The 12,500-nt window shown below is 46.1% G+C and overlaps 1 protein-coding gene across 2 annotated transcripts in view; it reads left to right on the top strand.

Annotated features, from left to right (window-relative positions):
* The window catches only part of LOC126996211 (uncharacterized), a 97,491-nt gene that overhangs the window by 79,501 nt on the left and 5,490 nt on the right, over positions 1 to 12,500 (top strand). For both annotated transcript variants that reach the window (XM_050856538.1, XM_050856537.1), the window contains 3 exons: positions 7,230 to 9,223; positions 10,802 to 10,956; positions 12,231 to 12,410. In XM_050856538.1, the coding sequence (XP_050712495.1) occupies positions 7,230 to 9,223; positions 10,802 to 10,956; positions 12,231 to 12,410 (2,329 nt within the window). The remainder of the gene's footprint in view (positions 1 to 7,229; positions 9,224 to 10,801; positions 10,957 to 12,230; positions 12,411 to 12,500) is intronic.

Raw genomic sequence — 12,500 nt, 5'->3', positions numbered from 1 at the left:
CTGTGGGTGTGGCTGGGAGGGGTGGCTGTCTTAGTTGGATGTGGCTGACGAGATGCGGCTGGGTACTTGTATTGGTGTGACAGAATGAGGATGAATGTGTACGAGGGTCTTAGGAGAGATGTGGTTGTGAGGGTGTGGCTAACGAGATGTGGCTTGGGATGTGGGTTCGACAAGGTGTAGTTAAGTCAAGTACGAGAATATATCAAGTAGGGATGTGACAAGGAGATCTGGTCGTGCGAAAAAGATCTGGCTGGCTTGGTGTGGCTTGATGTGTGGTTCAGAAAGCAAGATGTGGCTATATATTGGGCGTTTAGGGTCTAGTTGATGAGATGTGGCGAGGAGGGATGTGGTCGTGTTGTGTGGGTGTGGCTAATGTGATGTTGATGGACACTTGATCTGTTTAAGGAAGAAAACGAAGGAAGCTTATGTAATGACTAGAGAGAGAGAGAGAGAGAGAGAGAGAGAGAGAGAGAGAGAGAGAGAGAGAGAGAGAGAGAGAGAAAATAGATGGAAAAGTCTTTATTGAATTCGTCCCTCGCCCGAATTCACAAGAGACATTTCGTGTATTAAGTTTCTGAGTGATGACCTGCCGCCTAATGGAGCCCGGATGTGGCCTTTTTTTGTCCTTGCTGCTAGTAAAGAGGAATTAAAGAGTGTTCCTGCCTCCTGAATCCTCTTAAAACTATCTATGTGGGGTTGGATTCTATGTCTGGAAGTGTAGTGTACTTTTGAGTTATGTTGGTTTCTTTCTCTTTCTTTCTCATATTCCTGTTTGTAGAGAGGAATTAAAGAGTGTTCCTGCCTCCTGAAACCTCTTAAAACTATCTATGTGGTGTTGGATTCTATGTCTGGAAGTGTAGTGTAGTTTTGAGTTATGTTTTTTTCTTTCTCTTTCTTTCTCATATTCCTGTTTGTAGAGAGGAATTAAAGAGTGTTCCTGCCTCCTGAAACCTCTTAAAACTATCTATGTGGTGTTGGATTCTATGTCTTGGAAGTACAGTGTAGTTTTGAGTTATGTTGGATTCTTTCTCTTTCTTTCTCTTATTGTCTGAGAATACCTACCTTACAGTCACACCCATTTTACAAGCTTTCTCTTCCTTGGCCATTCTGTCCCTCGAGTTCATTTCCAACCAGACAAGGAGTTCTAGGCATTTCCAGGGGTAGTTTCATGACCCTGGTGGTAGTCTGACCCTTCTTCTATACCACGAACCTAACCACACACTCACGAGAACACGACTCATCTCCTATTTAGCCTTTGAAAATAGTTGATTTGAGGGGTGGAAGGGACTGAGAATACCTACCTTACAGTCACACCCATATTACAAGCTCTCTTTTCCTCGGCCATTCCGTCCCTCAAGATCATTTCCAACCAGACAAGGAGTTCTAGGCATTTCCAGGGGTAGTTTCATGACCTTGGTGGTAGTCTGACCCTTCCTCTATACCACGAACCTAACCACACACTCACGAGAACACGACTCATCTCCTATTTAGCCTTTGAAAATAGTTGATTTGAGGGGTGGAAGGGACTGAGAATACCTACCTTACAGTCACACCCATTTTACAAGCTCTCTCTTCCTCGGCCATTCAGTCCCTCGAGGTCATTTCCAACCAGTATCAAAAGCCCTGTGGAGTTACAAGTTCCCTAATCGTCACACCCATTTCACAAGCTCTCTTTTCCACTCCCATTCAGTCCCTCAAGATCATTTCCAACCACTATCGAAAGTCCTGTGAAGAGTTTAAAGTTTCCGATGCGAGTTTTCCGAGAGCGAGCAAGATATATTAATTTTCTCAGTGGTACAGCGAGAGGGAGGAAGTAGACTCGGAAAAAAAGTAATTGAAAGTAAAGTTTGTGGGATTTAAAAAAGGCGAAATTGAAATGACTCTTTGAGAACTATTATATATCAGTTAGTGTTGTGTTGGTAAAATGTCACTTCTTGGGTCTTTCTTTTTTTTCTTTCTTTTCTTTCTTTATCTCTCTATTTGTCATTGTCCTTTTTCTTTCATTCATTTTCTTTTTTTAATTTATTCTTTTGTTGTTTATCTTTCTTCTACACTTCTTTTCCTTCTTTTTCTTCTCCTTTTTCGTGGTCATGCTCTCTCTCTCTCTCTCTCTCTCTCTCTCTCTCTCTCTGTCATGTATTCTTCACGTTTGAACGAATCCAGTTTCGCTTTGAACCATTTTTTTCTTTTTTTTTTCAAACATTGATATAGAGAGAGCACACACACACACACACACACACACACACACACACACAAACAAACAAACAAACAAACAAACAAACACTAGTAAGCAAATCCACACACACACACACACACACACACACACACACACACACACACACACACACACACACACACACACACTTGCAGACAAACTCGTTGCCCACTTCGCTTTTCTGTCCATTCGTTTCTTTTCCTTCTATGTTTTTTTTATCTTTTTTTTATTTTTCATTTTATTTATTCTTCTTTCTTTCTTTTCTTCCTTTCTCTTTCTTTCTTCGTCTTCTGTTTTCCTTCTTCCTTCCTTCATTTTTTTTTCCTTTTTATCTTTTCTATCGCTTTTCCTTTTTTCTTCCTTCCTTCTTTCTTTCTTTCTTTCATCCTTTTCCTTTATTTCTGTTCTTCCTTTTATTTTTCCTTTGTTTTTTCTTCTATTTTTTCTTATTTTTTTATATCGTTTTCCTTCTTGCCTTCCTTCCTTCCTTCCTTCCTTCCTTGGTCTTCTTTCTGTCTCCTTTCCTTCTCCTTCACTTCCTTTCTTCCTCCTATTTCTCCTTTGTATCCTTCCAATTTTACCTCATCTTTCCTATCTTCCTTCCTTCCTTCCTTTCTTCCTTCCTTCCTTCCTTCCTTCCTTCCTTCCTTCCTTCCTTCCTTCCTTCCTTCCTTCCTTCCCTCCTTCCTTCCTTCCTTCCTTCCTTCCTTCCTTCCTTCCCTCCTTCCTTCCTTCCTTCCTTCCTTCCCTCCTTCCTTCCTTCCCTCCTTCCATTCTTCCTTCCTTCCTTCCTTACTTACTTTTTTCCTTCCTTCCTTCCTTCCTTCCCTCCTTCCTTCCTTCCTTCCTTCCTTCCTTCCTTCCTTCCTTCCTTCCCTCCCTTGTTTCTCTCCCTCCTTCCTTCCTTCCTTCCTTCCCCCTTCCCTCCTTCCTTCCCTCCTTCCTTCGTTCCTTCCCTCCTTCCTTCCTTCCTTCCTTCCTTCTTTCCTTCCCTCCTTCCTTCCCTCCCTTGTTTCTCTCCCTCTTCATTCCCTTTCACATCAATCTTCTTCACACTCCTTTTTTTTCACATTTGCTCCTAATTAAAATCCCTCGGTCGGAGAATTATGTGGAAGGGTGTGTACGCTCTCTCTCTCTCTCTCTCTCTCTCTCTCTCTCTCTCTCTCTCTCTCTCTCTCTCTCTCTCTCTCTCTCTCTCTCTCTCTCTCTCTCTCTCTCTCTCTCTCTCTCTCTCTCTCTCTCTCTCAAATTAAAAAAAGAAACACTAATTAATTTTGTACACACACGTTCTACTTCCCCTTAATTATCTATAACCCATTTTACGCACTAAATATTTTAACGTATTTTTCCCTTCTGTTTTTCCCTCAGTAAATTGGGTTTCGTAATTCTCTAAGCTTATCGTTAACGTATCGGCACCTCAGATCGCTGTTTGAAAATCCTCTTGGTGGAAGTTGCTGTGGGATTTTCATGGCCTGTTTTGTGTTCCTAGTGATAGTTTTACCTCACTTCTGCGTCTTGAATGGAAAAGTAACCCATTAAAACCCGGATCTCTTCTCTGTGCCCTCGGGAAATAATCTTAGTTTGAAGAGCCTCTCGTAGAAGTTGTGGGGATTTTCATAGCCTGTTCTGTGATCCTGGTGATAGTTTTACCTGACTTCTGCATTTTGAACGGAAAAGTAACCCATTAAAACCCGGATCTCTTCTCTGTGCCCTCGGGAAATAGTCTTAGTTTGAAGAGCCTCTCGTAGAAGTTGTGGGGCTGTCCATGGCCTGCTCTGTGATCCTGGTGATAGTTTTACCTGACTTCTGCATTTTGAACGGGGAAAACACCCATGAAAACCCAGTTACTCTTCTCTGTGCCCTCGGGAAACCGTTCGTAGTTAGAAGACCTATACGTTTTCAAAAGCCTCTCGTCGTAGAAGTTGCTGTGGGGGGGTTTCATAGCCTGTCCTGTGATCCTAGTGATAGTTTTACCTCACTTCTGCATTTTGAACGGAAAAGTAATCCATCAAAACCCGGGTACTCTTATCTGTGACCTCGGGAGACAGTCGTAGTTGGAAGACCTAGCCGTTTAAGGATAAGGACCAGTCTGCCTCGAACCCTTAACTTTCCCTCATCGTAATAGGGGACCCAGACGCTGTAAGTTCCCGATATTCGTAAACTTTTAGCGGCCCTCCAAATTGCGGTGCCAACGTCAGCGATAGAGAGGAAAGGGAGGAAGAGACGGAGGGAAGGAAGGAGGGAGAGAGGGAGGGGAAGAAAGGAAGGAAGGAGGGTGGGGAAGGAAGGAAGGAGGGAGGGAGAGAGGTAAAGGAATGACTGTAAGGAAGGAATAGGGAGGCGTCAAGAAAGGTTATGTAAGGAAGGAAGGGAGGAAGGAAAGAAAAGAGAGTGAGAGGAAAGGAAGAGATGGAAGGAAAGGAGGGAGGGAAGGAAGGAAGGATGGAAAGGAGAAGAAAATAAGTTGATAGGGAGAAGAGAGGAAGAAAAATAGATAGGTAGAGAGAGAGAGAGAGAGAGAGAGAGCAAATATAGGGTCATCTCTAAGGTCGTTTTTACACTGCAGGTTTTAATAAAGTCTCCAAGTTTGAGTACGAAGGGAAGGAGAAGGAGGAGGAGGAGGAGGAGGGAGAGGGGGGAAGAGGAATATGAGTAGGGAAGGAAAATGGAGGAGGGAAAATGAGGAAAACGAGATAAGAATGAGAAGGCAAGATATTATTGAAGAAAGTAAGGGTTGAGGGAGGGAAAGGAGGAAGAGAAGGAAGGAAGGAAAGGAAGAAGGAGTGAAGGAAAAGGAAAGGAGAACAGGAGTAAGGAAGGAAAAGGGAAAAAGGAGAATGAGCAAACGAGAAAAAAAGAAGAGGTAAGGAATAAGGGGAAGAGGTGAGGAAGAGGAGGAGGAGAAGAGAGGAAGGAAAAGAAGAGAAGAAAGAAGAGAGAGGATAGGATAGAGAAAGGAAGAGAAGAGAACAGAGAAGAGAAAAAGGAGGAAGAGTAGGAAAAAAGAGAAAACAAAGAAGAAAATAGGTTGAAAAAGGGAAGATGAGTAAAGAGAGAAAAAAGAAGAAGAGAGAAAAGAAGATAAAAAAAAGAAGAGAAACAAGATGAAGGGTTTAGAAGAAGAGAATAAAGGGAGGAAAGGAAGGAGGAAGCGAGGAGAAGAGGGAGATAAGAAGGGAAGATAGGAGGAATTAGAAACAGGTTAATAGAAAGAGGAAAAAAGGAAGAAGAGGAGAAGGAAAAGAAGAAGGAGGAAGAGGAAGGGAAGAAGATAAGTTAGATTTTAGCATATCGACATTTCTTTCCTTCAATATTCCCAGTTTTCTCTCATTTCTCTCCCTTCTTCTCTCCCTCCTTCCCCCTCTTCTTCCCTCCCTTCCTCCTTCTCTCTCTTATCTTCGTCTCTCCCTCCTTCCCCCTCTTCTTCTTTCCCTCTCTCCTTCTCTCTCCTCTCTTCGTCTCTCCCTCCTTCCCCCTCTTCTTCCTTCCCTCCCTCCTTCTCTCTCTTCCCCTCTCTCTTCTTTTTCCTCTCTCTCCCCCTCATCCTCTCTCCTTCCTCCCTTCCCCTCTTCTTCCCTCCCTTCCCCCTTCTCTCTCTTCTCTTCGTCTCTCCCTCCTTCCCCCTCTTCTTCCTTCCCTCCCTCCTCTCTCTCCCCCTCTCTCTTCTTCTTCCTCTCCCTCCCCCTCATCCTCTCTCCTTCCCTCTACCCCCTTTTTCCTTCCCTCCCTCTTCTCTCTCTCCCCTTCTTTCCTCCTCTCTCCCTCCCTCTTTCCTCCATTGCGCTGTCCAGGTTATTAGGTTTTCACGGGTTGTTGTTGTTTTTTTCTTTTTTTTGTGTCGATAACGAGATGCAATTTTTTTAATACGGAAACACATTTTTCTCTCTTTTTTTTTTTTTTTGCACTGATTTCATGATTCTCTTCCTCTTCCTCCTCTTCCTCTTCTTTCTCCTCCTCGTCCTCCTCTTCCTCTTCCTCTTTTTCCTAGTCTTCCTATTCTTCCTCCTCCTCTACCAACTTCATCCAAGCTCACCTCAACCTCAACCAAGCCCACCTCAACCTCAACCAACCCCAATTCAACCACAACGCAACCCCAATCAACCAAAATTCGACCTCAACCCCAATTCAACCTCAACCAACCCCAATTCAAGCTCAACCAAACTCACCTCAACCGCAAGGCAACCAGACTCAAGGACACACACGCACATACACACGCACCAAAGAAACAAACACCCAAAAAAAAAAAAATCGGAACCACATCGTTAAGAGGAAAGGGAGAGAGATAAACAACAACAACAACAACAACAACAACAACAACAACAACAACAACAACAACAACAACAAGCTAGACAGAGGGGGGGAGGGGAGGGGGGGGAGGAAGGCTGCGGAATAAAGGGAGCAATGAACACACACACACACACACACACACACACACACACACACACACACACACACACACACACACACACACACACACACACTTACACACGCACACACTAAAGTATTTTAATGGAGGTTTGTTGTGTTGGGCGGAAAGGAAAACAGGAAAAAAAAAAGAAAAAAAAGAGGAAAAAAAGAAAAAAAGAAAAAAAAAGAATACTACACACATTTGCTGGCCGTGTGTTGGGGCGGGCGGACGATATAGTGCTTTGTATATTGCCGTGTATGAGAGAGAGAGAGAGAGAGAGGTATCGCGGTTTCACATATAATAACTCGTGCCTGCCTGCTCTCTCTCTCTCTCTCTCTCTCTCTCTCTCTCTTACTCATTAGCTTCACCTTTTCTACACATAACATTATCTTCCTTTCTTTTCCTTTCTCTCTCCTTTCCTTTATCAGCTGCCCGTGTTGCTACTTCAATCTTTCTCTCCTTTCATTCACTTTTTCTCTCCTCCATCCTTCTCCTTTTCAGTATTTTTGTCAACCATTAAACATCACCCTCTATCTCCACCATATCCACCCCGCCCCGCCCCGCCCCACACCTCACCCTTCCTTTCTCCTTTCTCTTCCCCTGCAGGAGTTTCTGAAGCGGATGGAGAAAGTGTATTGCGGCGATGTCACCTCTCCGCTCCCCAAGACGTCCCCGGAGAATGCTGGCTGGCGGAGGAGGAGGCGGAGGGCGGTACCAGCATCCACTCACACACCTGAGATAGAGAGAACGAAGGGAAGAGGAGGAGGAGGAGGAGGAGAGGTGAGCGTGAGTACCTCGTCTCCTTCACCTGGCTACACACCTTCCACACCTGTCCGCACATCTGTTAGGCCGGGCAACACACATAACCCAGAGACGACGAAGGAAAGAGGAAGAGAAAGAGGAGGAAGTGGAGGAGGAGGAGGAAAACAGATAACCGTGAAAGCCTCGTCTCCTACACCTGACTACACACCTGCCACACCTGTCACGAACTCTGGAAACACACCTGAAATAAAGAGGACAAAGGAAAGAGGAGGAGGAGGAGGAGGACAAGTAACCGTGACAGCCTCGTCCCCTACATCTGATTCCACACCTTCCACACCTGTCCACACACCTGTCACCAAACCTGAGATACAGAGAACAAAGGGAAGAGGAAGAGGAGAACAAATAATCGTGAGTAACTCGTCCCCTCCACCTGATTCCACACCTTCCACATCTGTGACAAAACCTGGCTACACACCTTCCACACCTGTCACAAAGCCTGGCACCAAACCTGAAATACAGAGGACAAAAGAGCAAGAAAGAGAAAGAGATGGAATACAGGTGCCCGCGAGAGCCTCTTCTGACCAACTCGAGAGACGTCATTTGCGGACCTCTGAAGAGCGAACCGTCGACTTAAAGACCATCCCGCGGCCTGTCACGTCGGCCTCCCCTCCTTCCCCTCCTCCTCCCACGTCCTTCAGCCCCTCGTTACGCCCTTCTGCACCACCCAAGGACACCCCACACACGTCAAGGCTAAGTCCCGCCCCGTCAGTCCACTTCAAGGCGCAGAAAAGGCGAACAAAGGCGGTGATTATGAGTTCGCAAGAGGAGAAAAAGGAAGATGAGGAGGAGGTGGAGGAGGGAGAAGATGAGGAAGGGAAGCTACTGGAGTGGAGGGAAGTAAGGAGAGAAGGAATCAACAAGGAAAGTGGATCAGGAAAACAGGAGGAGGTGGAGGAGGAGGAAGGTGAGGAAGGGAAGGTACAGGAGTGGAGGAAAATAAGAAAAGGAACAGGTAAACAGGTGGAAGATGTGGAGGAGAACTTACCTTACCCACATAGTCATCCACCTCCCCACCTACCTCACGACCTCCCTCCCCATCTACCTCCTCGGCTACCTCGCTCCTCTCTACCCCAAGACAACACCTCCACGCCTAACCCACGCCCACACCCACGCCCACACCCACGCCCACAGGAAGAAACACATGCTTGGGGTGCTTCCTTAACCCACACGGCATCCTCCCCACAACGTCCAAACTCCGGAGACCTACAGGACCCTCACGCCATTCCTAGGGCAGACGAAGGCTTACCAGGTCCAGGAACTTCTGAGGACATCAATGAACACCCTGAGGTACCACTGGGTCACTCCTTTCACCCGTATCCAATCCCTGGGGCTGCTGTCGAAGATTTGGGTCCAGGAACATCAGTGGACACAAGCGAAGCCTCTGAGAAACCCCTGGGGCATTCCTTCCACCCGTATCCAATCCTTGGGGCACTTGAAGAAGATTTGGGCCCAGAAACATCAGAGGACCCACACGAAGCCCCTGAGAAACCCTTGGGGCATTCCTTTCACCCGTATCCAATCCCTGGGGCTCTTGAAGAAGATTTGGGCTCAGGGACATCAGTGGACCCAAATGAACACCCTGAGGTACTCCTGGGGCATGACTATCACCCGTATCACGCCGGGGGGTTCGCTGACGGAGGCCCTGAGTTTGATGACCGAGCCCACCACGAGTATGTCCCTGGAGGAGGTGGGTTCGGGGAGGTGCTGGTGGACCATGGCGAGACCCACAAATATCAAGACTTGGACCAGTTTTTCCACATTGAAGAAGTGACGGTGAGGTGAGCAAAGACGTGAAGCATACCTGTACTCACTCTCACTTTCATGTCTACTTTCACGCTCATGCTAGATTTTGTTTTTGTTGTTGTTTTCAGTAGACAAAAAAAAGTTCGCTAGGTGCTGCTCCTGTAACGTAATTTGGGGGTGGGGGGGTATCTGTGGGTGGATGTTGATGTGGATGTTCGTGTTCGTGTGGATGAGTGTGGATGCTTGTGTATGTGTGTATGTGAGTGGTTGGGTTGTTGGTGGAAGAGTGGTGAGTGGGTGACCGGTTATTATCATCCATACTCCACTCCACCATCCATCCTGACATCCACATTGATTATACCTGCATCCAGACGTCTTCCACTACACCCATATCGTCATCCATCTTCATATCTATACAACAACAACAACAACAACAACAACAACAACAACAACAACAACCTCTTTATCCACACCCACATCCACGTCAATAGCTATACGCATCCATCCACATTTTTTATCTCATCCATATCTATCCATTTACATCCACATCTCATCCACATCTTTATAGCTACATTTAGACATCCATTCCCACATCCACTCGACTCCACACCATCCAGGCATCCACATCTTTATTTACATCCACTTGCTATTCATTTTCGTCCTCATCCATTCTCTCATCCACTCGACTCCACCACATCCAGGCATCCACATCTTTATAGCTACATTTAGACATCCATTCTTACATCCACTCGACTCCACCACATCCAGGCATCCGCATCTTTTATTTACATCCATTTGTCATCCATTTCCATCCTCATCCATTCTCTCATCCACTTTCGTCCACCCATATCAGTCATCCACATTTTTATCTACATTCATATATAATCATCTTCCACATCTTCATCCATACCCTCATCCACCTTCGTCTCCACATCATGCAGTCATCCACCTCATTTTTCCTTCCCGTCATCCACCAGCTCACTACTTAATGAGCTCCTTACTCTGTCTGTCTGCTGAGAATATCCATTAATTTCACACTCCTCTTCCTCCTCCTCCTCCTCCTCCTCCTCTTCCTCCTCTTGATATTACTCTTCCTCCTCTTCTTGTTCTTTTTCTTCCCCCTCTTCCTTCTCCTTCTCCCTCTGATCTTCTTCCTCCTCCTCTTCCTCCTCTTTGTGCTTTTCCTCTTGTTCCTCTTCCTCTTCTTCCTCCTCCTCCTCTTGATGTTACTCTTCCTCCTCTTCTTGTTCCTTCTCTTCCCTCCTCTTCCTTCTCCTTATGGCTGTTCTTGGCTTTCTCCTCCCTCTGATCTTCTTCCTCCTCCTCTTTATGTCTCTCCTCTTGTTCCTCTTCCTCCTCCTCTTCTTCTTCCTCCAACTATGTCTTCTGCTGTTCCCTTTCGGTCCCTGGTCCAACTTTCTCTTCTTCTTCTTCCTCTTCTTCCTCTTTCTCTTCTTCTTCCTCTTCCTCTCTTACTTGTCCTCTTCCGTTTTCTTCCCTGGCATTCTTCCACACACAACTAATCCACTCCTCCTCCTCTTCCCCCCTCCTCCACCTCACCCCACCCCACATTTAATCCTCCTCCACCCCCTCCACCCCCCCTCCACCCCCAGCCCCGAGAAGACCGTGTGCTGGGGTAACCTTTCGAAGAACTACCGTGATGTGAGGTGCTTCCCGGAGCCCGACGCCTTCAACCCCTGTGAGGACATCATGGGGAACCTGGGGCTGCGGGTGGCCGTCTGGGTGGTGGTGGTGACGGCGGTGTTCGGTGAGTGAAGGGGGAAGGAGGGGAATGGTAGGGGAGAGAGGGAAGGGAAGGGGGAAGGGGGGAAGGGAAAGGGAGAGAGTGAAGGGAACGGAATGGAGGGAGATGTGCGTCAAGGGAGAGGGAGTTAAGGGAGAAAGGAAGTGGGGATGGGGGAAGCGAGAGGTGTGGAGGAAGGGAAGGAAAAGGGAGAAGGGAGGTGAAGGGAAAGGAAGGGAAAAATTGAAAACGTACAGCAATATTGGATGAAATGCGTGAAGGGAGAGAGAGGTGAAGGGAAAGGAAGGAAGGGAAGGGTGAAAGGAAGGGAAAGGGAGAGAGAGGATAGAAGGGAGTGCAGGTAAGATAGGGAGAGGTAAAACGGTGATACAGGAAAGGGAGGAAGGGAGGGATGAAGGGGCGAAAAAGAAAGTAAAAAAAAAAAGAAAGAACAGGTGAGATGTCAAGAAAGCAAAAAAGTGAAAGTAAAAGTCACAGGTGTGGAAAAAGAGGACAGGTGCGAGGAGGAGGAGGAGGAGGAGGAGGAGGAGGTCAGGAAGGAAGAGGAAGGAAAGTCAGACACGAGAAGAGCTAGATAGAAAAAACAAAACTAAATAAAAAGATTGTTTCATGTCTTAATGCTCTCTCTCTCTCTCTCTCTCTCTCTCTCTCTCTCTCTCTCTCTCTCTCTCTCTCTCTCTCTCTCTCTCTCTCTCTCTCGCTCTCGCTCTATCTATCTATCTATCTGTTCTCTCTATCTTTATTAATTCTTCTTCCTTCCTTTCTTTCTTTTTATCTTTGTCTGTCTTTTTCTTCCATTCTTTCTGTCTATCTCGTTTTTTTTTCCTCTCTCTCCCTTTTACATTCTCTCTACTTATCTCTCTATCTATCCCTCTGTCTATCTGTTTATCTTTCTCTCCTTTCATTCCTTTCTCTTATTCTCTCTCCCTTTTACCTGTATTTCTCTCTCTCTCTCTCTCTCTCTCTCTCTCTCTCTCTCTCTCTCTCTCTCTCTCTCTCTCTCTCTCTCTCTCTCTCTCTCTCTCTCTCTCTCTCTCTCTGTCTATCTCTTTCTGTCTATCTCTATCTTCGTTTTTTCTTTCTTCATTTTTACCTCGTTACTCTCCTTCTTACACGTTCTGTCTATTTATATCTATCCATCAATCTATCTTTTTTTACAGTAAAGGAAACAGTTCAAGGGCAAAAAACAAAAAACAAAAAAAACAATAAAAAAAAAAAGCCCGCTACTCATCTACCTTTATATTCACTAATCTGCCTGTCTCCTTCTCGTCTCTCAGGTAACCTCGCCGTCATGATCGTTCTGATGAGCACGCGGTTCAAGATGACGGTCTCCAAGTTCCTCATGTGCAACCTTGCCGTGGCCGACCTCTGCATGGGCGTGTACCTCCTCATTATCGCCGCCATGGACCTGCACACTATCGGCGTCTACTTCAACTCCGCGATATACTGGCAGAACGGTGGGTAAGGGGTTAGGTTAGGTGAGGGTAAGTTAGGTTAAGTTAGGTGGGGGTAGGGTAAGTTAGGTTAGGTTAGGTGGGGCTAGGGTA

The sequence above is a fragment of the Eriocheir sinensis genome, chromosome 9, assembly GCF_024679095.1.
Source record: "Eriocheir sinensis breed Jianghai 21 chromosome 9, ASM2467909v1, whole genome shotgun sequence".
In the NCBI taxonomy this organism is placed as follows: domain Eukaryota; kingdom Metazoa; phylum Arthropoda; class Malacostraca; order Decapoda; family Varunidae; genus Eriocheir; species Eriocheir sinensis.
The sequence above is the reverse complement of the archived record's forward strand: the minus strand, read 5'-3'. Positions and strand labels throughout refer to the sequence as shown.